This window comes from Cupressus sempervirens, chromosome 8 (assembly GCF_028749045.1).
Source record: "Cupressus sempervirens isolate cs-2001-9-10 chromosome 8, ASM2874904v1, whole genome shotgun sequence".
In the NCBI taxonomy this organism is placed as follows: Eukaryota; Viridiplantae; Streptophyta; class Pinopsida; order Cupressales; family Cupressaceae; genus Cupressus; species Cupressus sempervirens.
The window spans coordinates 12,325,127-12,352,467 of record NC_143125.1 but is presented as its reverse complement, the minus strand read 5'-3'; the positions used below and the strand labels follow the sequence as shown (position 1 = coordinate 12,352,467).

Sequence of the window (27,341 nt, the reverse complement as noted above, 5' to 3'; positions counted from 1 at the left end):
TGCGAGAGTCGAACCAGAAGTCGACCTACTGACTTTTCGGCAGGGCACCACCATTTCGGGAGCAAGGAAAACCTGGGACGTGAGCCATTATCTTTGAATGGGGGTCTGACGGCGTGATTGGTAGTTTCGGGCAGTGTTACTAAGTTTTATAACAAGGCATTTCGCTGAGCAAACAAGGAAGATCTTCAATCTATGTGGGGACTTGGTGCGATGGCGGGAGAAGTCTGAGAAAGGGTGCGAATCTTTTGATCCGCTGGGTAGCAGGTTATGAATGCATTTCTATCAGGGCTGAGACGTAAATAGAAGAAGTCGTGTCTGGGTAGGCAGTGGAATCCATTTCAAGCCTTCGTCAGTAATCAAGCACGTTTCCAGGATATAGTTGTCTGAGCCGAACAAGAAGGTGAAGTGGGTGTATGCTGCTGAGATTCAGTTGTTCTTCTGTCAGCATTCTGTAGGCAACTTCAGTGACGGGTCTGTGATTAAATTTTCCTTTGGTCCTATTTTAATTGAAACTTAATCTGAGAAATTATTGTCTTTTCAGGAATTAACATTCAGTGCAATAATCCCTGTATCGATTGAGTTTTGGTTTTATGTTGAATTCCCTAAGATGTTGTCTGTCATCTATATTGAGTCTGCATTTTCTGGTAGAAATATCATATTTGACTTAGTACAGTAACTTTGACAGTATTTGAATGTCATATTACCATGCTGGAAGAGCAGTTAAGAATTGTCAGGCATCTATTTGACGTAATATCACTTGTTATTCCCATATTCTGTTGGGTCTTTCAAACACTGTGAACAGTATATTAAATTCTTGGGTGGCAACAGAAGTCTGTGAATTGTTTGTTATAATTACAAAAATTACTATTGCATATCAACATTGGCTCATTTTAATATCAAAACATTATAAAGATCATCAGTACTGCTATAGGTAATAGCTCGATATATTACAGTGGTATCAGAGCCACAGACCCTGCCAGCCTGTGGAAAACTTCTATTGCAGATTTATGAATGAGAAAAAAACAGTATACATTCCGTCATCTTCAGCCGGAAAGGACAGAATCTTCAGAACATTTGGTAGTGGAAGACAGTTATTCGGTGGATGAGGATATAAGCTTTGGGCCAGAAATCCAGGTTGAACAAACGACTAGAGTTGAACAGGCTCAGGAACAAGTACAGGACTTTCCTATGGCACAGAATGAGGAAGCAATGGACAGAGAAGTAATGGAGACCATGCGAGCTATCAGGGAAGGACAAAATAACATTGCTGCAACGTTACAACAGCTCACAGGTGCCATGCAGCAGTTAGCTCCTGTTAATAGGAGAGCTCCCAGCCACCATAGTGGGGTGGTAGCATTGCAGGAACTCCCCGTTCAGTAAGGACTCATACTCGGAATACAGATAGACCCTTGATGCCTGTTTTTGTGGGAAATAACGCCGAAGAAGAAGTGGCTCATCCTGAAACTCCAACCTTGTTAGCTGATAATATTATAACTACTTATGATGAGTGGGATTTACTTCCGGCTCGAATAAAACAAAACCTGAATTTCAATCAATATATGAACCAAAAGAGGGAAGCTGAAAAACCCCAACATGATAGGAGGCCCAGGATGCAAAACAGGGATCTTAAACATGCCATGAACAAATTAACACTTCCCACGTTTGATGGCAGTAATAAAACTACAGCAAGGGCGTGGATTCATTAATTGGATACTTACCTAACACTCAAGCCCATGACAGAAACAGAAGCTATCAGATTTGCTACAATGCATCTTGAAGGAGCAGCCTATGATTGGTGGCACCACGGTCTAGTTACTCAAGATCACGGACTCATCACTTCCTATGAGGTTTTCAGCTCAAAGCTGACCACCCGTTTTGACAAGAAAGACATTGAGGTTTATTACAGAGATTTGGCTCAGTTACGACAGAGCGGGGCTTTGGATCATTATATAGATGAGTTTCAGCGGATTTCAGTGATGGTACCTGACATGTCCGAGCAACGCAAGGTGATGTTATTCACAGAAGGATTACAGGACAGGTTTAGAGGCTTGGTCAAAGTCCTAAAACCCAGCACCTTGGATGACGCCATTAAGATTGCTCATGATTTGGACACCCCTACGTTGTCGCAGCCTCCTAAGCAATCCTATAAAGGATCCACTTCTTATAAAGGGAACAAAAAACAGCAAAAACCCAATACCTCCAGGCTGGATTTTGAGTCACGCAATGAATTGAGGAGGAAGAAGTTATGTTTTACTTGCAGGGAGCCTTGGACTCCTGATCACAGATGTTTGGGTAAAGGCAAAATTCACTATGTGGAGATCCATTCTGAAGAGGAGGAAGAGGTAGGAGAACCTCGGGAAGAGGGTAGCAGTGGGGCCAGCGAAGATGAGAAGGATGATGAAGAACAGATGGGTAAAGATAAGAAAAAGAAACAAACCACTCCTGAGCAATCTCCAGTTTTAGCTACCCTTTCTAGTGACCCAGCATGTCATCCCTTCAGGGTGAAAGGGGTTGTTAGAGGCCAGCGTATTATTTTCCTTTTAGACACGGGAGCCTCGCATAATTTCATCAGTACATAGATGGTATCTAGGAGGGGATTACAGACAGTGGCTATACCTGAGTTTGATGTTAAGGTAGCTGGTGGAGATGTTTTGAGGTGCACAAAGAAGGTAGCCGGGCTTCAGATTCAGTTTGATGGTTATCTTCTAGATTCTGATTTTTATGTGGTTGATCTGGATGGGTTGGATGCTATTTTGGGCAGACAGTGGCTGAGTACTCTTCGTAGATATACATTTGATCATGTGACTATGCAGTTGGAGTTTTTACAGGGTGATAAATTGGTGATCCTTAAAGCTATCTCTGATAGTAGTCCCAGGGTGATTTCAGCTCACAGGATGGAGGCTATATTGAGACATGAGGATATAGAGTGGGCTACTCAGTGTTTTATCTCGTCCAAGGAGATTCAGGGCACAGGACAGCGATATCACTGCGACATCCAAACAGTTATAGACAAGCACAGGAGAGTTTTCGAGGATATTCCTCCTGGGATTCCTCCAGATAGGGGATTTGAGCATATTATTGAGCTTGAGGAGGGAGCTAAACCTGTTATTACTACGCCTTATCGTCACCCTAGGCATTACGAAGAGGAAATAGAGAAGACGATAAAGGAGTTGTTGGATATGGGGCATATCAGACCCAGCTCTAGTCCCTTTGCATCTTCAGTAGTGTTGGTCAAAAAGAAGGATGGCACCCTTCGGATGTGCATAGATTACCGAGCCCTGAACAAGAGGACTATCAAAAACAGGTATCCGATTCCCCGTATTGATGAGTTGTTAGATGAGCTTCATGGGGCAGTTTATTTTTCCAAGATAGATCTACGCTCAGGGTACCATCAGATTCGGGTCCGGAAAGAAGATGTGCATAAGACAGCGTTCAGATGCCATTACGGACATTATGAGTTCTTGGTGATGCCTTTTGGGCTCACTAACGCACCAGCCACCTTCCAGTCTTGCATGAACCATATTTTTAAGAAACAGCTAAGGAAGTGTGTTCTAGTATTCTTTGATGACATATTGGTTTACAGCAGAACTTGGGAGGAACACGTTCAGCATTTGGATGAGATTCTTAGCATCTTAGACGAGAACTTTTTATTTGCAAAGGAATCTAAGTGCGAATTTGGATTGACTGAGATTCTTTACTTGGGTCATGTGATTGGAACTGAGGGGGTTAAGGTGCACCAGGAGAAGATTCGAGCGATATTGGATTGGCCACCACCGAAGGATGTATCAGAATTACGTGGTTTCCTTGGTCTTTGCTCCTATTATAGGCGGTTTGCCAAGGGTTTTTCACAGGTTGCTGCACCCCTTACGGATTTGACACGCAAAGGGGCTTTTTCTTGGACAGAGGAGGCCATGACAGCATTTGATAGGCTGAAACAGGTGATGAGTTCATGCCCAGTGCTAGCACTTCCGGATTTCTCTAAGCCCTTTGTTCTAGAGTGTGATGCGTCGAGAAGCAGAATAGGAGCAGTTTTGATGCAGGACCGGCACCCCATTGCCTATGAGAGCAAGAAACTTCGGGGCAGCGAGATATTGTATTCCACATATGATAAGGAGATGCTGGCCATAATGCATGCATTGGCAAAATTTAGACAATATTTGGTGGGGAGCAAATTTACAGTCAAAACTGATCATAACAGCCTACGTTACTTCCTTGAACAGAAAGAATTAAATGAAAGACAACAGAAATGGGTCAACAAGATACAAGTGTATGATTTTGACATTGAATATGTCAAAGGGAAAAATAATACTGTTGCTGACGCCCTTTCTCGTAGACCACCAGCGCGGGATTGTTACATCATTTCTGAAATTTCAGCGGACTGGAAATCACAACTTCTAGTGGAGTATTCCAAAAATGTACACGCTTGTCAGATTATGGATGGCATACTTCAGGATGAGAGGTACAAGGTGCTGAACGATATCATTTACTATAAGAATAGGGTCTACCTAGTACCTGATTCTAAATTAAAGGAGGATATTATGCGCACTTTCCATGATGCACCCACGGCAGGGCACCTAGGATTTCTCAAAACCTACAGGCAAATTAGAGAGAGATTCTCTTGGAAAGGGCTCAAGGATGATATTCTTCAGTATGTTAGAGAGTGCCAGACTTGTCAGCAGAACAAGTCAGAACAGGGATTTCCTGCTAGATTACTTCAGCCTCTTCCCATTCCAGCCCAAAGATGGGAAAGCATTTCTATGGATTTCATCACCGGGTTGGCGAGGGTCCAAGGTAGGGATTGCATCTTCGTAGTCGTGGACAGGTTGACCAAATATGCACATTTTTTTGCTATATCAGCAGATTGGTCAGCTTCTCAGGTGGCTGAATTGTTTTTCCGAGAGATTTTTAGACTCCATGGATTACCCAAAACCATTGTGAGTGACAGGGACAGTAGATTCCTCAACACTTTTTGGCAGGAGATTTTTAGATTGACTGGTACAGAATTGACTCCGAGCACAAGTTATCATCCACAGACTGAGGGCCAGACCGAGATAGTGAACAAGTGGGTGGAAGGTTACTTGAGGAACTACATTGCAGGACAGCAAAGAGCATGGGTCAAGTGGCTGTATTTGGGGGAATACTGTTATAACTCCACTTATCATATGTCTATTCGGATGACCCCTTTCCATGCTCTCTATGGTTATGAGCCTCTCTCTTTCATTGATCTGGCATTATCAGACAGCAGAGCACCATTAGCCAGGGATTGGATTGAGGAGCAGTAGGACATCCTCCGAGCTCTCAGAGATAATATTCAGCAGGCGCAGAATCAGCAAAAATTGTACGCTGACCGGCATCGCACCGAAAGGAGTTTCGAGGTTGGGGATAGAGTTTTTCTATGACTGCAGCCTTACAGACAGAGCTCCTTGAAGAAGAGTGGGTCCGAGAAGCTTAAGCCCAGATTTTATGGACCATACACTATCACCAAGAGAGTAGGAGAAGTCGCTTATGAGCTGGAGCTGCCAGGTGACAGCCGGATTCACAATGTTTTTCATGTCTCGTGCCTCAAGAAAGCTGTGGGTCAGCAAATTGTACCTTCTGAGATTCTACCCCCGCTTGATGAAGAGGGTAAGCTTATTCTGGTACCGGAAGAAGTGATTGAAACCAGAGAGAGGAAGTTGCGCAACCGAATCATCAGGGAATATTTGATCTGTTGGAAAGACTTGCCTTATGAAGACGCCACATGGGAAGGTGAGTCTATATTACAGCATCCATCATTGAGATTGCTTGAGGGCAAGCAATCCCGGGAAGGGAGGACTGTCATGTCCCCTTCTCAGTGCTAAATAGATGGGCATAATTTAATCTATCTCCACATCCGGATGGATTAAATATTATTTGACAGGATGTTTACCAGTCACAACAGGAGTTAAAGCGACCTCACTTCAGAACTTCATTAAACTGAGAGGAAAAAATTAAGTCATTTCAATATTATAAGCTATACACTTTATAAAATGTCTTAAAGGCACTACAGGACGAAAATGTGGTTTTATCCCACATTCCTCATGCCAACGTCTTTCCCTCACTTCGAGGTTATAAAAAGGAGAGCCTACATTGGGATTGTCACCATGAAGAATGATATTAAACATTCAGATAAACTACTGGTTGCTTTAATGTGACTGGATTGTGACTTTCAGGACGAAAACCCTCAAGTCCGAGTATTAAGGAGCTGGACGTACCCCCATGACTCCTTGAAATTGCAGTGGTAAGATTTTGGGCAGAGATCGGCAAACAGAAGATTTCCGGTTCAGTTAAACAAGTAAGTCCATTAGGAATTCGCATTGGAGTCTGAATAGAATGTATCTGTAGGCAGACATTTTTGGAACAGATTATTGTTAGTAGATGTTGAAAGACGTCATTCGATTTGAGAGTCTGGGCTGCGTGACAAGGGAGGGGTTTGGTGTTGTGTAAATTACGAAAAAAAAAAAGAAAACGTCTGTGTGGCCATCACGTGGAAGAAGAACCGATTGGGCAGAATGTGAAAGGGTCAGCATTGTTTTTTTTGCGAGAGTCGAACCAGAAGTCGACCTACTGACTTTTCGGCAGGGCACCACCATTTCGGGAGCAAGGAAAACCTGGGACGTGAGCCATTATCTTTGAATGGGGGTCTGACGGCGTGATTGGTAGTTTCGGGCAGTGTTACTAAGTTTTATAACAAGGCATTTCGCTGAGCAAACAAGGAAGATCTTCAATCGATGTGGGGACTTGGTGCGACGGCGGGAGAAGTCTAAGAAAGGGTGCGAATCTTTTGATCCGCTCGGTAGCAGGTTATGAATGCATTTCTATCAGGGCTGAGACGTAAATAGAAGAAGTCATGTCTAGGTAGGCAGTGGAATCCATTTCAAGCCTTCGTCAGTAATCAAGCACGTTTCCAGGATATAGTTGTCTGAGCCGAACAAGAAGGTGAAGTGGGTGTATGCTGCTGAGATTCAGTTGTTCTTCTGTCAGCATTCTGTAGGCAACTTCAGTGACGGGTCTGTGATTAAATTTTCCTTTGGTCCTATTTTAATTGAAACTTAATCTGAGAAATTATTGTCTTTCCGGGAATTAACATTCAGTGCAATAATCCCTGTATCGACTGAGTTTTGGTTTTATGTTGAATTCCCTAAGATGTTGTCTGTTATCTATATTGAGTCTGCATTTTCTGGTAGAAATATCATATTTGACTTAGTACAGTAACTTTGACAGTATTTGAATGTCATATTACCATGCTGGAAGAGCAGTTAAGAATTGTCAGGCATCTATTTGACGTAATATCACTTGTTATTCCCATATTCTGTTGGGTCTTTCAAACACTGTGAACAGTATATTAAATTCTTGGGTGGCAACAGAAGTCTGTGAATTGTTTGTTATAATTACAAAAATTACTATTGCATATCAACATTGGCTCATTTTAATATCAAAACATTATAAAGATCATCAGTACTGCTATAGGTAATAGCTCGATATATTACAATTACAGAGGCTCTAACCAGCAGCAATGTACTCAACAAGTCTTTTCAGATGAAGAAGATAATCCTACTTTTCGTAGATTAACATCAGAAGAAAGAAGAGCTTATACTATTGCAGCAATTGAGCACGCTAAACGTACATACCAAAGAAGGAACAAAGATAATAATACTGATCAAGGAACTCCTGCTGGTATATTTGTAAGGAATCAGCAGCATATTGAAGCATCTAAGAAGCCTGAAAATCAAGCTCAAACCAAACAGAAGGAAGGTAACCAAACTTATAGAATGACCAAGCAACCAATTGTGCAAACTCATGGTAAGAAAATACACGATTGTCATAGTTTTATGAGTCATGCTTCATCTCAATTAAAGATTAATGTGCCTCTAATGGATATGATGAAATTTGCTGATTACAGGCATGAAACGGTGAAGATATTGTCTAATGTGCAAGATATTAACAATAAGGATGATGATAAAAGTAATGAAGAAACGCCCTTTGTATATCTAGGAACAACATTAAATAAAAGGGCAAATCAAGTAGACCCGTTCTATTTAACATTGTTGATAAACAATAAATTGGTAAAAAATTGTATGATTGATTCTGGCGCAGCAGTCAATTTATGTCTGCTGATGTAATGAAGGAAATAGGACTTAAAGTTGATACTCCCTTTGGAAAATGTTATGCCATGGATAACAGATCTGTACCTGTAGTTGGAATAATTAAAAATGTTGAATTTCGTTTTCCATCATTTCCGCATATATCATACAGAATTGACATTCAGTAGTTGAAATATCAACAAGCTATGGCATGTTGTTATCTAGGCAATGGTCAAATTTGGTTGGAGGTCATGTGCAGTTAGATATGTCTTATGCTACCATCCCTGTGGGAGGCAAAGAAATACGAATCAAAAGGGAACCCCAATCGTACTATTTGGTTGAAGACTACATTTTGGATCCCGAAGTTAACTTTTGCCATTCGGACATGGACAACTTTCAACTAAGTATAACCAAACCAACTTCTAAGATTGTTGATCCAATCTCAATTTATGTAAAGGAAAATTGTAATGATATTTGGCAAATGTTTTTTGATGGCGCATGTAGTAAGGAAGGAAATGGGGCTGGCGTTATTTTTGTTTCGCCGTCAGGTAAAACTTTTAAATTTTCTTTCTTACTAAATTTTGAGTGCACTAATAATATTGCTGAGTATGAGGCGCTAGTCATTGGTCTTGGTATTGCAAAAGCATATAGGATTAAAATACTCACTGTTTTAGGGGATTCAGATCTAATCGTTTCACAAGTTAGGCATAAATTTTCAACTAGGAACCTGAGATTAAAACAATATCGGAACTATGTATGGGATTTGATAGAATTCTTTGATGCCTTTTCAATCAAATGGATCGATAGATCAACCAATTACCTAGCTGATATAATGGCTAATCTGGCTATTAGGCAAATGGATATCCCATTTGATGAAGTTATTCAGGTTGAAATGAAAAATAGACCTTCTATACCAGACAATGTTCAGAACTGGCAAGTTTTTGAGGACGATAATGATATCATTAAATTTTTGACTTGCCAAGAAGATTATGAAAATCAATTCATTGATTGGAATGGGTACTTAGAAGAAGAAGACGGTAAGGAAACATTGTTCGGAAAGGAAATAATGCAATTAAAAACCAATAAAATACCAAAAGGTCTAGTTGCTTTAGAACAAATCTTTTACGAAAAGGAAAGTCCAAAAAATAGCAAATCTACCAAGATCCAAAATGAAATTGAGGAAATAAATTTGGTAAGTGAAAGCTCTACCAAAAAGGTTTACATAGGGAGGAAGTTGTCATAAAAAATAAGGGCTGACCTAATTGCTTTATTAAGAAAATATAGACACGTCTTCGCTTGGAGTTATGATGAGCTAAAAGCGTATAGGGAAGATTTGTTTCAGCATGAAATACCTTTGAAACCCGATGCCAAACCATTTAGACAAAGACAACGTCCAATAAATCCAACATTAGCTCCAAAAATGAAAGATGAACTCATCAAATTAAGAGACGCCAGAATTATAAAGCCTATAAGGGATTCTACATGGGTTTCGAATTTAGTCCCAGTTAGAAAGAAGAATGGAGATATACGGTTATGTATAGATTTTAGAAATTTGAATATATCGTCCCTTAAGGACAATTATGCATTACCTAACATGGAGATTTTATTACAAAAGGTAACTGGTAATGAATTACTATCCATGATGGACGGATTCTCAGGTTATAATCAAGTCAAGGTTAAAGAATCGAACAATATAAGACTGCTTTTACCACACCTTGGGGTACCTATGTGTATGCTAGGATGCCTTTTGGGCTAACAAATGCAGGGGCTACCTTTCAAAGGGCAATGGATGTTGCTTTCGATGGATTGATTGACTTAATCATGGTTGTCTACCAAGATGACCTTACTGCTTATTCAAAGAGAGCAGAAGACCATTGTAAGCACTTAGAGAAGATCTTCATAAGGGCCCTTGAATTTGGAATCTCTTTGAATCCTAAAAAATGTCAATTCGGGGTAACTGAAGGAAAATTGTTAGGTCATATCGTCTCCAAGGAAGGGGTTAGAATTGATCCTGAACTGGTAGTAGCCATCGATAACATTCAGATACCTAAAACGACTAAGGGAATCCAATCTTTCTTTGGGCAAATAAATTTTGTGAGAAGGTTCGTTTCTAATTTTTCTGAAATTGTTAAACCTATTGCTAGGATGCTTAAAAAGGGTGCTAAAATTGTTTGGCATAGTGAAGCTGTAGGTGCATTCTCTAAGATAAAAAAAGCTATAAAAGAAGCCCCGGTTTTAAAATCTCCTGATTTTAAGAAGCCGTTCCAATTATTTTCATTTGCCTCTTACCATACCATAGCTACAGTCATGCTACAAAAGAATGATGAAGGGTACGAGCAACCTATTGCGTTCTTTAGCAAGAGTTTACAAGTAGCTGAATTGAATTATGATATAAATGAAAAACAGGCTTATGCTTTGGTTAAAGCGATTAAATTTTTTCGACCTTACTTAGTAGGGGCTGAAGTTATCGCCTATGTGCCAAATGCTGCCATTAAAGACATTCAGACAATCTAAAACTACTGGAAGACGATGTCGTTGGATAAATCAAATCCAGGAATTCAATGTGGACATTCAGATTACCAAATTAGTTAGAGGGCAGGGTCTAGCTAAGCTTATGGCGGAGTCCAATTTGGAGGCCGTGCAAGTCAACCAAATTAGTGACAAACATGCTAAAGTTAGTATTGGGAGATGCCCTTGGTACGCAGATATAGTGTATTACTTGCAACATACTAAATGTAGGGATAATTTGAATGAGAATCAAAAAAGGACCATTAAGTTACGAGCTGCAAAGTATGTTCTAATTCAGGGTGATTTGTATTGGAAAAATAAGGATGGGATTCTATTGTTTTGTCTAGACATTGCGCAATTAGAGGTTATTCTCAAGGAAATGCATGAAGGGGTTTGCGGGGGTCATTTCTCGGCAAGGACTACAGCACATAAGATATTGCGAGCAGGTTACTATTGGCCTCATCTTTTCAAAGATTGCCATGCTTATATTCGAAAATGCGAAGCTTGTCAGAAATTCTCTGGAAAATTAAAATATGATGGCGCTCTCCCATTAAGGACAATGCAGGCAAAAGAACCATTCCAGATGTGGGGGATTGATTTTATAGGAAAGATCAGTGAAAAGTCAAGTGGTGGACATAGCTGGATTTTAGTAGCCACCAATTATTTTACCAAATGGGTGGAAGCTAGACCTACGCGGCACTCAACGAGTAAAGTAGTTATTAAGTTTCTTATGGAAAATATATTGACTAGATTCGGAGTCCCAAAAAAAATCATAGCAGAGAATGGAATGTGTTTTAGATCTAACGAATTTGTTGAGTTTTGCAGGAAGTATGGTATTGCAGTTTCATACTCATCTCCGTATCACCCCCAAGGTAATGGACAAGCAGAATCTAGCAACAAAAACATTCTGAAGATCATCAGAAGAATGCTAGGAAATAATAAACGTGCTTGGGATTCAAAGCTAAATTCGGCGTTATGGGCAGACAGAATCACGGTAAAGAAGTCAACAGGTCTCTCTCCATTTAATCTTGTTTATGGTAAAGAGGCCAAGCTTCCCTTAAATAACTTGTTACCTGTTTACAAATTCGTTACTAAAGAGCAATTAGAAGATGCAAATTTTATGGAAAATAGGCTAAATGCTTTGATTGAGCTGGATGAGGTAAGGAGGTTAGCGCCAGAGCAGAATATAAATAAGCAGCAGCAGGTCAAGTTTCTTCATGATAAAAAATCTTCTGAGCGATCTTTTAAGGCAGGTGATTGGGTTTTGAAATGGAACGCTAAGGATCAAGACAAAGGTAAGCATGGCAAATTCGAAGCCTTATGGCTCGGACCATTTATTATTTCTGATAAAGCAGGTGAACAATCTTACTTTTTGCAGGATATGGAGGGTCGTATACATGATTTTCCAGTTCATGGACAATATCTCAAACCATTTTTTCAGTAAGCTTGAAAGGGAAGTTATTCTGCTTTTCTTTGTTTCCCTTATATTCTTGTTCCTCTTTTCTTTTGTTTCATTTCATTTTTTTTAGATTTTAATGTGTGGATCTGCAAACTGATTTCCTTTAGTTTATTGGCAGGTCTGCTCCTCCAGAAATAGCTGAGATCTCGCTATGCTCACAAGGATCATACGTCCCCAGCAAGAGCCACTGATGGAACCTGAAAATTTTATGTCTTCATTCATGAGTTTATGATGGGGTGGATCATCTCTATATCTTGTTGAAGTAATAAGGCAGTGAGGACCAGATTTTGTTTAAAATAATAAACATGCATACAGCACTGCTTTTAGATTAATGGAGGATACATATTTCTGAATTGTTAATAAATTCATGGTTGCTGAGGAAGGGAGGTTCACATGGTTATTCCTAATAGTAATAGAAGCTGAAGCTGTGAGCAATGGTGCATTTAAGAACAGATTTGAGTTAGCAGATTCAATAACATTGACTTCTGAAACAGAGCATCAGAACAGTATCATTGTGATCCCATGTGTGTTGGCTTTACTGTTATGCCTAGCACTATACAGCAACATTAAACATGATATACGATAGCTTGTATATGTTGATAATTTATGGCAGATTGAAGATACTAATAATGAATTGCAGATAACAAGAAGCTGAAAGTAACATATAACAAGGCATGCCTCTACAGAGATAAGAGTGCAAATAAAACATAGAACAATCGAAAGGAAAACAGCTCCAGCATACAGAGGCATTCAAAGCATTCCTTGGGAAAGGTTGAAATTTACAAGAGAAAAGTTTCGCAAGACTGAAGTAGTACAGTAAATATGAAAATCTGCATTTTCCATACAAAGAACTAAAGAAGGAATCCATAAGGAAGGATGCAAGTGCTTATGCAATCTTCAAAAGGAAATAGGAATGGTGTATCAGACATAAGGAGATTGAGAAAAATATACTGGTCAGCAATCATCATTATAGTCAATTTTGAAGCAGACTGTATGACCCGCTCACAGTCACAAAATAAAGAGTTGAAGATAAATATGAAAATGCAAGACATGCCTCACCAAGTATATCTGTTAACAACAGCTAGCACAGTATAAAGGATTGCTGATTGATTCAGTTTCCTATTGTCGTCATTTGAGAAAAGATATTGGAGACTTGATATAAATTGTCCTTGATGAAATATATAGGATTGTCAGCAAGCTAGAGTGGAGCAATGAACGGACGTTTGAAATCTGGTGAATATACTGGAAGGAAATGCAGTGCCATTTGTCACTTTTGGCTATCAAGTTCAAGGAGCTTTATCATCGAATTTTAACTGCAACTGTGCATATACTCCTGGTCATATTTCTTAAGCACAGGGTTGCAATGGTCACATGGCACACCAATCGTTCCATGAACTTTCTTTACTATACAAGAGCCTCCCGAGCAAGGATTCCGTATTATCTGTGTTTGAGAATGAGCATCTAACGTTATTGCTGTCTGGTTGCAGGTACGAAATTTGTATCAGACGTTGAGTCAAATGTGATGTGAAGCAGCGGATTTCCTTAAAATGGAGGCCAAACGTCTATGGTTTTGGTCTATCAACGAAGAGAATGTCAGCTAAGAAGATCGAAGGTATGCAGAGAGAACGAAGAAGAGTAACCCGCGCATTCCCAACTCGGAAATACATCAGCCCGACCATAGGACGGCAGCAACCCTGAAGCATGTTTTAATCGGATCCTGATATCTGCACGGTTTCCTCACAAGTTGTAACTGTAGATTGCGATTTGAAGGAAGAAGTCATTCAGTGGATTGCGAAGATAGATGCTTACGGGAATGAGGGAAATTGCAACTAGATACTATAAGCTATGGAGAAATTAAAACAGCTGGCTAAAGTTAAGCCCAATTAAGTCTTTATGTATTTAATTAGTTTTTATTTATGAAAGGGTGCGATGTTTCAAAAGACAACTGACACCCCTTCTATGCTTATAAATATTTGTAAAATAAATCGGAGGAGGACAATAGGAGGACAATATTCATATATAGTCTTTTTCTTTTAAAAAACAAAATTCTATCCTGTGTCTTATGAAATATTATATTTTCCCATCGGCAAAAGAGTAGCCTGTTGAACCAAGCCTGTGGATGGTGGATTTTGAGTCAATTTTATTCGGTCCTGATAAATTTGCTGTGGATAAATCATCCTTAAGGAGTGTCTCTGCTTATAATTTTTTCGGGCATAATCTGTAAGCGCATTTATTTCTATTTGCATTAGGGTTTCACTTATTATTAAATTGTGTCCTTTATAAATGTCTTTTATTTATTTTTTATAAATATTTTAATATTCGGATAAGTGGATGCGATCATTATTGCATTTTAAATTCGATAAGCGTAAATATTGTGAAATATTTTATTGTTTCCATATTTACGTCTAATTTGTCTTTGTAAGAGTTAAAATGCATTTTAGACTTATTTAAAATTGCATTTAAATAATTGATCCATCGCGTCTGATTATTAAAATTGTTTATAATTCGAATATATTAGATTTTATAAAGTTGTATATTTCAATCGAGAATTTCGATTCTATTGCCCATCTAATTAAGCACTAGCCTTTTGCTCTTAATATATAATCCATACTGGCAATTGTTTAATTTCTTGCCTTTGAGAAAGTAATATATTCATCTGATGCATTAATCTATATTTATACTTTATTTAAAACATTATTTCAATCATTTTTGTTTTCAGTTCATAAATCGCAAGTTTAACGTTTTCCTATATTTCTTGCCTTTTGGAAAACGTTTATTATATTCGTATTCTAATTAATTTTCTTTAAGTGTCTTGGATATAAGGCTGTTGTCCAGGATCAGGTACACCTGCCTCGATTTTGTAGAGTCGGAAGTGCAAGGAAATTGGACTGTGTTGTTCAATTCCGTCAAGTTGGCCTTAACCAGTTGGATATCCCAGCATCGAGCAGGCAAGGCTCGTAGGATTCCAATCTGCAATTTTGGGAACCAACATGTTCCAAGACCTAAAGGAAAATCTGTTGTTTCTTCCAAATGGATATTTAAAATAAAGCATGTTGTTGATGGTAGTATTGAGAAGTATAAAGCCAGATTTGTAGCTAGAGGATTTTCTTAGAAGGAAGGGATTGATATGAAGAAACCTTTTCTCCTGTTGCCATATATACCTCTGTACGAGCAGACTTAGCAATTGTTGCATCAAAGGGATGGAAGGTGCATTAGATGGATGTAAAAACAACATTCCTAAACGGAAAGATTTCAGAAGAAGTATATCTGGAGCAACCGGAAGGATTTGAAACTCATGATCCTAATGCGTTTGTTTGCAGGCTCAAGAAAGCTCTCTATGGGCTTAAGTAGGCTCCCAGGGCTTGGTATGAAAGAATTGATATATATCTCACCAGCTTAGGATTCTCCAAGAACGAAGTTGATCCAAATTTATACTATAAAAGAGATAAAGATGATATGGTAATTCTGATACTGTATGTTGATGATTTACTAATAACAGGTGATGATCATCTCATAGATCAGTGCAAGAAAGATCTAACTAGAGAATTCGAAATGAAAGATTTGGGACTCCTTCATTACTTCCTAGGAGTGGAAGTACGACAGAATTCTGATAGTATCATACTTAATCAAGGAAAGTATACATCAAATATTTTATAGAAATTTGGAATGTGGAATTGCAAACCTATGTCTTCTCCAATGGAAACTAATCTACATAAACTTAAGGAAGCAACAGCAAAATCACCTTCCATAAATTCTACTCTCTATAGACAGATGATTGGTCCCTTATATGCTTAATAAATACAAGGCCGGATATTTGCAATGTAGTTAATACCTTAAGTCAGTTTATGTGTGAACTAAAGGAGATTCACCTAGTTGCAGTTAAACACATAAAGAGATTCCTACAAGGCACTCTTAATTTTGGACTCAAATATGAGAAAGTTGCTTTAGACTTGCATGGATTCACCGACTTAGGTTGGGGTGGATGTGTTAAAGAAAGGAAAAGTACTTCAGGATGTTGTTTCAGTTTAGCATCAGCTATGATATTTTGGATTTGCAAAAAGTAGTCTTCAGTAGCTTAGAGCTCCATAGAAGCCAAATACATTGCAGTAGCGATGGCCTCTCGAGAAGCAGTCTCGCTGAGGAAGTTACTTGTGGGATTATTTGGGCAAGCCATGAATCCTACGATTATTCATTGTGATAATCAGAGTTCCATCAAGCTCTCAATGAATCCAGTTTTCCATGATAGGTCCAAGCATATTAATATTCCTTACTATTATGTAAGAGATATGGTAGATAAGAATTCTGTAAAATTGGAATACATTTGCACTGCAGATCAGACAGCAGACATACTCACCAAACCTCTATCTAGAGCGAAGATAGAACATTTCAGGAAGAGGCTTGATATGGTTGAGTTGTAATCTATTTGTACTCTTTTGATTATTAATAATATAATTTTATTTTGTCAAGTTATTGACTATTATGGGCTCCACCATGTGTATTCATTATTTAAAGAGGTGACGATCTCTGAAATAATGAACATTTGTATAAAAGGCATTATGAAAGATGATGATCTCTTAGATAATGTTCTAAACAGTAGATTTTACTATAAGATCTAGATGAGTTTTAGATCATATTGTGATGTTGACATTGCTATGTTCAGGGGTCACAAATTGGATAAAGGAAGAATCTCAGTATTCTTCGGGTTTATCCTGTATTTTGGTAGATCTTAAAACTCAGGATCGTGTTGCGATATAGAAATATCAGTTTCTATGAAATCACACCTTGGATAAATGAAGAGATTACTCTTCAGATTTATCTTGTATAATATCACTAGTAGCAGTGATTTGTCATATCACAGGTTTAGTAATATGACTTTGTATCATGTGTTCTATGATAACACATACTAAGAAGAAACAGACAGATATAGAGTATTAATTCTTGGTTATTCATCTATATTGGTGTTGCTAGATATAATATCTCTGTAGGATTATCAAGTTAAGAGGGAGTGTTAAGAATATTAACCAGATAACCTACAGGTTTGATAGTACAGAACGTACTTCCTCTTCTTGTTATATATCTCTAAACTAACAGCATATTATATATATAACTCTTTCTAGGAGATGGCAACTTCTCATGAAGCAATAGTATGATGCTTAACTAAACCAACACATTGTTAGTTAGGTGTTATTAATTTATCTTCCCTAATCACCAACTTGAGGGAGTTTAGTTAGTGCTAGTTTAGGAAGGATTATGTCCCTTTGAGGGACATACCCTTTAGGAAGAATATATAGGGAGGCTATAAATGCAAATTAAGGACACGCAGCTACAAAAAAGTCTGCACCTCTAAGCATCTATATACTGCAAATTATATCAGAGATACTCCCTCACAATCAAAAGTCGAATATTCATTATTGGATCTACATAAAATTAGGCATTAACTCCATCAATATTCAGAATTCTTAGAAGACCATTCTCAGCATTTAAAGACTGGATTAAAAGTCTGATTCAAAGATAAGGAATTGGCCAAATCTTTACATTATTATTTATAAATAATATATTAGCATAATACGTTATTATTTATTATTATCATTCTAATAATATTTTGTTTGTTCATTCCAAATAATATACAAATCATATTATTGAATTAATATATTAAATATTATACTTTATTAATTTATATATCATATTCTTAAATTATATTATGATTTAAAATTTATTCTTTTATTATTGAATTCTTTATTCGAAGTGGGGACATTGCAGGCTGCCCTTCCCAAAATTGCTCGTCCTCAAGCAATTCAAATGTTCATTATAACTCTAGTTCTGAAACGACAATCTTGATTTGTTGTAGCACTTGGGATCACTTCTCCTAAGTGTTGCTTTCTTCCTGGATGAATAAGCCTTGAGAGATATAGAGTCTTTGTTTTAATTTCTTTCTAGGAGCTACAACTTTCATTAGAATGTCCTCTTAACCTCAACACTCACTGAGAATGCCCTTGATCCAATCTTGAGAAAATGTCTTCAATCTCAATATTCACTAAGAATGTTCATGATGCTTGATAGTCCTTAAGAATGTCCTTGTGACATTCATTGAGAATGTCTTTGATTCTTGGCACTTACTAAGAAACATATACTAGGATATATGAAAACATAAAGCATGCACAAAATATATATACATTAGTGTATGCAGACATGATGTAGACACATTAATGCATGAAGACACGATGCAAACACGAAGTATACACATTAAAGCTTGAAGACATGATATAGACACATTAATGCATGAAGACATGATATAGACACATTAATGCATGAAGACATGATATAGACCATAGTTCCAAAAATCGCCATGAAATCGCCGAAATCGCCGAAATCGCGATAAGATTCATGGCTCCCGATTTTTTTGGAATCGGAAATCGCTGGTGGCGATTTTTTCGCATGAATCGCCTGAATCGCCAAAATCGGCGATTCATGGAAAAAATCGCCAGAATCGCCATCGGGTATCGCCAGAAATCGGCCGCGGCAGCAAGGATAGAAAGTTCAATTTTTAAAAAAAAACACATGTTTTATTTGCTTTCTAAGTTGACTTTCCTCTTTGTTATAACCCTAAAGAGCCTTCTATTTGCTTAGTATGAGTAGAAGAGAGGAAGAGTGAGAGAGAAGAAGAGAAAAGAGAATCCATAGGTTTCCAACCGGCAAGAAGGAAGAGCACCAAAGAGATCAGAAGTCCATTTGGGGAGGCCATAAATTGCATTGGGAGCATTAAGGAGTCAATATCAACACTCCTCAACAGGTAAGTGTTGGTTTTTTTTTGGCATGTTAGTGTAGTATGCATTTTTTGTTAAATTTTTTTAGTGTTCATTTGCAAATCTTGAATGTTTTTTATTTTTAGTTTTAACTTTTACTAAATTGCAAACTAGGGTTTGTTGTTTTGTAGTTTTTGTTTATTAGTTGCAAACTTTGATTTTTTACATGAATTTTTTTATTGCAGCAGCCCTTTGCTTTCATTTTCCAATTTCCACAATGGGTAAAAAAGATGAATGCTGGAAATATAATGAAGAGTTTCCTGGGAGAACCAAATATCAAACAAAATGTATATTTTGCAAAGAAAAAATAAATTCGGGAGGTATCTATAGATTGAAATACCACATTGCTGGCATACCTGGCCATGATGTCACAGTTTGCACTCAACAAACCGCTGAGGCAAAACGCTCTTGTTTAGTGGCATTAGAAAAAATTGAACAAGACAAGTTGACTAAGAAAATGCAACTTGAAGGGTTAAGAGGTATTGGCTCCCGTGCTCCCACATCCGCAACCGCATCTACATCTGCAAGTGCATCTGCATCAGCTTCCGCATTCGTAGGTTGTGTTGGGGAGGGTTCTTCTAGGCCTCCTTTTCATCCTAGTGCTAGTGCTCATGTGAGTGTTAGTGGTAGTCGGTCTCATACTGAGACAGAGTCCAACACCAACCTATTGCGGCCTAGAGTGCGAAAAAGCAGAATGGATAGTTACTTTGTGCCCCGCACTACTCCTGGCTCCCAACCCACGCTTGAGGGCATGGGTTTGAACAAGGAGATTCATGATGCTGCCAGAAAAGAGATTTGCAAATTCTGGTACTTTTGCAACATTCCATTTATTGCAGCCAGGTAATTGATTCTTTATTCTTTGTTATCTTCAAAGTTAAAGTTAAAAGTAAAAGTAAAACTTTAATTATATCTACTTGTTTTATGATTTTAGTTTTTGACATCTAAATTTCTAATCAATATCATTATCTATTTGTGACAGGACTCCTTATTGGCAGAACATGATAGATGCAGTTGCCATTTGTGGTCCGGGGTTTAAAGCCCCAACTGAGGCTGAGTTGAGTGGATACCTCCTGGAGGAAATGGTTGAGGATATGAGGCATGAGCTTGAGGACAACCGAAAGGAGTGGATCGAAAAGGGTTGCACCATCATGACTGATGGTTGGACAGATAGGAGGGGAAGAACACTCCTCAATTTTCTTGTATCCTGTGGAGGTGATTGATCATTCTACTTTCCTACATACATAATTTTGAATCGTGATTGACTATTTCAAATTTTGATTTGTTGATTGCTAATAGTAATTATAATTCGTTGTTTTGTTACTTGTAGGATATACCATGTTCCTCAAATCCATTGATGCTTCTGCTCATGTAAAAAACGCCACATACTTATGTGAGGTTATTGAGGAAGTTATAGCAGAGGTGGGGGAACAACATGTGGTGCAAGTGGTGACGGATAATGCAGCAAGTTATGTTGCTGCAGGTAAACTTTTAACTTTTTAAGTTTTGAAAATAAATTTATTTGAATTTTGAACTTTTTCTAATTCTAACTTAGAATTTCTAAGTTTCCTAAGTTCTAAGTTCTAACATGTTTGAAATTTGAATTTCTAATTATCTTAAAATTGTTGTAGGCAAACTTTTGATGGAGAGGCACCCCACCATATTTTGGTCCCCTTGTGCAGCACACTGCCTTGACCTCATGTTGGAGGAAATTGGCAAACTTGAGTGGGTCAAGTCATGTGTGGAAAGGGCAAAAAACATATGTAAGTTTATTTATAATCATTCATTTGTCCTTAGCACAATGAGGAAGTACACAGGAGACAAAGAGTTAGCTCGTCCAGGGATCACGAGGTTTGCCTCGAATTTCATCACCTTGCAGTCCTTGTTGACATCAAGGGATGATTTGAGGAGCATGTTTGTTGGGCGGGAGTGGATTTCATCTTCCTATGCTACGACCACTGCAGGGATAGATGTGGTGGATTGCATATTTGATGATGATGGTTTTTGGAAACCTGCTAGAGAAATACTTAAGGTAATTTTATTGCAATTTAACATTTAATATTTTACAGTTTACTATGCTAATTGTTTAATGATTTAGTTTTACCTTATATTATTGAATTATTCTATGTTTAAGTTTTGACTCAAATTTTTGTTTTACTTTATATGTAGGCCACTGAGCCTCTTGTATCTCTCCTACGAACTGCTGATGGGGAGAAGCCTTCTATGGGCTACATATATGAGGGCATGGATAGGGCCAAGGAGGCCATTAAAGCTCAGTATGCAGGAGTGCAGGAGAAGTATGCCCCTATTTGGGACATCATTGATAGGAGATGGCAGAATCAGCTCCACAGACCCATCCATGCAGCAGCTTACTTTTTGAATTCGGCATTTCGTTTCCGTCCTGACTTCAAGGCGAATGAGGAGGTTCTCACCGGATTATATACAGTGATCCAGAGGTTGAGTACTGATGAGGATAGCAGTGCTGCAATTATTGAGCTTGATAAGTTCAATAATAAAGAAGGGCCACTTTTCTCTAGCAGGGTAGCCATAGATGCTCGGGAAACAATACAGCCAGGTAAAAATTAAATAATATATTCAATGTTCATGAATCTAGATTCTAAACTTAAAGTTGATTATGTAATTTTAGAGTTAACTTGTAATTTGTAATTTGTAAATGAGACTAATTATTTTTATTTTCCCTTATTTCAGATAGATGGTGGCAAATGTTTGGGGCCACAACCCCAAAACTTCAAAAAATTGCCATTCGTATTCTGAGTCAGCCAAGCAGCGCTTCTGGATGTGAGCGCAGTTGGTCCATGTTCGAGCACATCCACTCGAAGAGGAGAAACAGGTTGACAGTGCAGAGGTTGAATGATCTTGTCTTCGTTCATTACAACCTCCGTCTTAGGATCAGACAGATTTTGGGCACTGACTCCTCTCCGATCATTCTGGAGGAGATTGATCCAGAATCAGAGTGGCTCACAGAGGTTGTAGATCCAGTCTTCACTGAGGAAGACCGTGCGTGGATTGACCAGGTGGATATAGAGGCTGAGGCAGCTAGAGCACGTTCTTCAGGCATTGGTAGACGCACACGTGCACGCACAGAGACAGGCCCTAGCGACATTCGTGAGCCCATCTTATATGCGGGAGATATGGCTCGACAGTCCTCTAGGACCTACATTAGACGCCTTGCTACTAGGCAGACTGGATACTCAGAGGCTGAGGCTGAGGCTGTAGCCGAGCTTGAGGATGATGTTGAGGATGATGATGACTATGAGCCTGAGGCTTGAGCTGGAGCCTTGTTTTTATATTTTGTTTACAGATATTGATACTGAATCATTGATAGACATATGTTTCAAAGTTTCAAACTTTCATGGATCTTCATCTTAGATTCTTACATAAATTTATGATTTGATGTCTTATGGATCATCTTACATACATTCTATGATTTAAATCATTATGATCATTTGATTTCTATTTACTTCAGCTAGCCTACAATTTACATTTTAGAATCTTAGATAACATAGTTACGTATGTGATGGATTTTATGTTTCATGTTTATGTATGTTAAGTTTTAACTTCTATTTGATGATGTTATAGTGTGCTTAAGTTATATTCAATAAAGGGTGCATGAAATAAGTTTTAAATTGTTAAAATCTTTAAATTTAAAGGGTTTTTTCAAATTTGCCGATTCATCGCCGATTCATTGCCGATTCATTGCCGATTCACGATTCGATTCGGCCTTGCCGATTCCGATCCGATTCCGATTCACGTTTCTTTGATATAGACACAAAGTATACACATTAAAGCTTGAAGACATGATCTAGACACAAAGTATACACATTAAAGCTTGAAGACACAATGCAGGCACAAAACATACACATTTTACAAGCTTTGGTAGATTCCTTCCTCTAATTACAATTTTCGTGTTGCTGGAGTTGGTGGTAACTAGCTCCTTGACAGATAGAGTTGTATCATATGTTAGTACTCCAAAACCATGATAAGAATATTATTCAATTTTGTAAGTCATTGAAAAGATAAGATCCTAATTCCCAATTTAATCCCTTTCTTCAGAACCTGGAGGAGTACTGCCTAGGGCTCTAATTAATAGAACAACTCTCCACTCAGCACCATCTCCTCACATTACTTCCTCTTTTTAAGACCTTATTTAAGCCTTTCTTAAGAAGAGACCGTCATCAGGTGCTTAGCCTCCTAGGGGAGTGCTTCCTAGGGTTCTAGTTGTCTTGCACAACTTAGAATAGCTCTTGAGCTGCACACCATCTCCTCACAAAACTTCTCACTTTAAGACCTTATTGATGATCAATCTTGATATATCCATCCTTCCTAGGAGAGAGTTCTTTCTCATCCTAGGTCTTATGAATACCCAATCTGGGTGTATCCATCCTTCTTAGGAGAGATATTACTCATCCTAAGCCTTATGGATAACCACACGGGTATATCAATCCTTGTATATGCATTTGTTTAATCATATACTAGTTCTTCAGAGAATACTTGGTTCGCTACCTTACTTAAGAATATTCATTTATAGAATATCTTGCAAAGTCCTTTGGAGAGGCTAGCTCTTTGCCTTAAATCCTTCTAGGAATTATTATTGTCCTCTTATTAGTGTCTACCTGGAGTATTCTATTTCTTGTTTCTCTTGATCTCAACAGATTCAATATTTTGATAGAATTTATCGTTAATTGAATTCTTCCCTTGACCACTCATTTCTATTGATGTTCTTTCTTTTGTATATTATGTTAAGTACATCTATGTCTTCATATGGATGCCATTTATAGATGTCAATCAAGGTAGAATGAATTGTGTTGATGGTCCTCAGATTATTATTTGTCGAAGGGCTAATGTTCTACTTTTTTCCACAAATCTTTTGTAATGTCTTGTATAATTTAATCATGGCTATCATAAAGATCTTTCTACCATTTTTCATATACTTCACTACTAACAACAATCATTATTTAAGCTTCGTCCTTTAGGATGGCAGGATCATGCTCTGATACCACCATAATGTCCCCTATCCGATCCTATGAGATATTGTTGAGTTTTCTGGATCTGCTTCAAATTTAATGGCATTGCCTGTTGAAGTATATGTTTTCCATATGCAACATCCTCTTATTTATATTGAGCATAGGTTATTGAATAAACATGTCTATTCAATAATCAAATAATTAATTTATATAAACTTAAATATTGTTATATATATATATATATATATATATATATATATATATATATATATATATATATATATATATATATATATATATATATATTTCTCACATATAATAAGTTTATATCTCACGTATAATTATATCTCATATATAATTACATGTATATCCATAGAGTTATCTGACAGAAGCTACCAAACATTAACACTCCCTCTTAGCAAGAGACGATAAACACAACACAAATATTACACCATTGGTAATATTAAGGATATCTTAGAGGTTTTCCACCATTTCATATAGCATACGATATCAAGAGTATTGATCTCCAGAATATCAACATATGATATTCATCAATTTCTCAAACTAGGGTATGATATCACATTTCATATCAAGAGTCTTGATCTCCCAGAATATCGACATCCGATGTTCATCAAGTACTCAAAAACAAGGTTTGATATCACATTTGATATCAAGAGTATTGGTCTCCTAGAATATCGACATCCGATATTCACCAAGTACTCAAATAAGGTTTGATATCACATTTGATATCAAGAGTATTGGCCTCCCAGAATATTAATGATATTCACCACTTACTCAAAACATTTAGATATCACATTTGATATCAAGAGTATTGGCCTCCCAAAATATCATTGATATTCACCAAGTACTCTAAGAGTAATGGCCTCCCAAAATGTTGAGATACAAGACATTCACCATTTACTCAATTTATTTTATCTCATAATACAAGTTTATTGTAAGCTCAGCACCTTACAACAACTTCTCCAATTACAAGTGATGATCATTTGGAAGTCGTCACTTCCTCATGATGTACATAGGGGATAGGCCCATATAAAAGTCGCATGGTCACAGTCCTCTTGGACTGTGACAACTTATAGATGATTATAAAAACCATCTCAGCATGGTTTACTCCCTCTTAATCAATAAAATCAGGTTCACTAAAGGTTAACCAAATAGCATCCTCAGTCTTCTCTCTCTGAATCTTAATCTCCCTCTTTTTCTTGCAAGAACATTCTCGGAGGAAAAGATCAAGGCAAATAGCTCATATAGAGATATAAAATAAGAATGATACCATTAGTTTGATGTTTAGTAATTTAACTCATGCATATTACTAACAACGACATAAATAATTATACCATAACTCTTTATTTTATATTTTCAAAAATTAAGATAACATAATACTTAATTTTATTCATAATATAACACTTAGTAATAATCAATTCATTTGATATCACATATCAAATATATATATTATGAATTAATTCATAACATATAACATATAGTATGAATTGATTGAGTTTTAACATTAGAATAAAACATAAAATATATCATACCTTCAACAAGAATTTATTTTGTACTTTTCCTCTTTCCATTCAACCGTGTTACTTAGAGAATTGATTTAAAATATATTATTCCCATTTTAGGTCATCTAAAGGTGCACGGACACAATGAGGTGTTGCATGCCTAAAATTTCCTCCAAGAATAGTCCCCTTCTTAGCTTTTCTTTGTAAGATATCAAAGAACTCATCGGTCGCTTGGCTGGTGGTTCCATCGGCTTCTGTATTTGTCTCTTCAATGAAAACTTTTTCGTATCTATATGATATTCTCTCATGTAAAATGTATCTTCCTAATCTTCAACCTCTTAGGAAACAAGACTGTCTGATGTGGAATTCTTCCAAAAGATTTTCCCATCTGGTGTAGATCTTGCAAGCCGAACATACATCAAATCTCTAGATTTTCTTTGGAGATCTTGGAGTGCCTTTTTATTTTACCAATTGCTGTGATTTGTAAGACCAATAGAAGCATTTCTTTTATAATCAAATTCGTACATAACCAGAGTAAAATATTAAAACTCATGCTTCTAAGGGATATATCGAATATTTTAGGACCAAATCACATTCAGACTCGTATAAGTTCACAAAGTTTAACATCTGAAACAAGAAGGCATTCCTCCCTCACATCCACATTTTGAATTAATATAACTTGATTGACTATGTGTATTAAAATAGCCATGTTCGCATCTTCATTGTAATATGAAATTATCTTCACTTTCACCCATTTACTCTGTATCACTGGTCTAAATTTTGAGCAGATTAGAGTAAATCACTATTAAATTTTCCATATCAACTTCTCTAATCTAAATCATCCAAATATGACACTTGTTGATGCGCACATTATTCTCCAGTAGTTCATTGTTTTTTCATTTACTTTCCTTTCATGTGTGATAAATTATTTCAATGACAAATGCCAATAATCATTTCTTACACTTGCAATTTGGCTTTGATACCATGTTGAGTTTTCTAGATCTGCTGCAAATGTAATGGCATTGCCTATTGAGGTATATGTTTTCCATATGCAACATCCTCTCATTTATTTTGAGCATAGGTCATTGAATAGACATGTCTATTCAATAATCAAATAATTAATTTATATAAACTTAATTATTGTTATATATAGATATATATATATATATATATTTCTCACATATAATAAGTTTATATCTCACATAGAATTATATCTCATATATAATTACATGTATATCCATAGAGTTATCTAACAGAAGCTACCAAACATTAACAGATATGGAACTCAATTCCATCATTTTAATTTTTTGATACATCTTTCTATGTGAAAAATATTGATATCTTTATCTTGTTTGAACCACTGCACCATAAAGTATTATTCACAAATGATAGTTTAATTGTCCTAAGGGTTTATATTATTCCTTCTATATTTTGCAAGTATGTGGACAAGTGTCCTTTAATCAGCTTATTCTCCCTATATTCGATGATGTATGCAGATTCATTTCTTATTCCCATCCAAATCATTTACTGACTATAGGTCTATGAGCCTTTGGAGTAATTTCTTCTATTATTAGTCAAGGTAAGACTGTCCCAGTCCTGACGGTCTGTCACAGTTATTAATTAAAATCCCATTCAAGATGATCATTCACATACTGATATAATACTCCCTCTTATTTATTCTCTAGATTCTCTATGTTTATCACTACTTTCTGACATCCCTTATCTCCAATGCATTTGTTTGTCATTAGTCTTATACTGGGTGGAATGGGTACCCTCTTTACTTAATCAGCTATAGACTCTAGAATGCACTTCTGATCTGAAATATTAGTGTTCAAATACATTTGTTCCTTTGTACAGAAATAAGCTTCTTGGTGCGATTATATATGAATAATAGGATATAACAGTTTAAGAGACAAAGACAGTAATTCAAAATCATTTCACTATTGTTCCAACATAGATTCAAT

The 27,341-nt window shown here is 37.1% G+C and overlaps 1 protein-coding gene and 1 pseudogene across 2 annotated transcripts in view; one reads left to right on the top strand and one right to left on the bottom strand.

Annotated features, from left to right (window-relative positions):
* Positions 1 to 27,341, bottom strand: part of LOC149541328 (tyrosine decarboxylase 2-like) — a 222,713-nt pseudogene that overhangs the window by 87,625 nt on the left and 107,747 nt on the right. The gene's annotated exons all lie outside the window — the stretch shown is intronic.
* On the top strand, positions 18,949 to 22,350 carry LOC149541329 (uncharacterized). Its single transcript, XM_089796612.1, has 6 exons — positions 18,949 to 19,712; positions 19,852 to 20,084; positions 20,200 to 20,352; positions 20,501 to 20,901; positions 21,039 to 21,444; positions 21,579 to 22,350. Exons 1-6 carry the CDS (start codon positions 19,039 to 19,041, stop codon positions 22,157 to 22,159), a joined length of 2,448 nt encoding a protein of 815 aa, XP_089652738.1. The 5' UTR covers positions 18,949 to 19,038; the 3' UTR covers positions 22,160 to 22,350.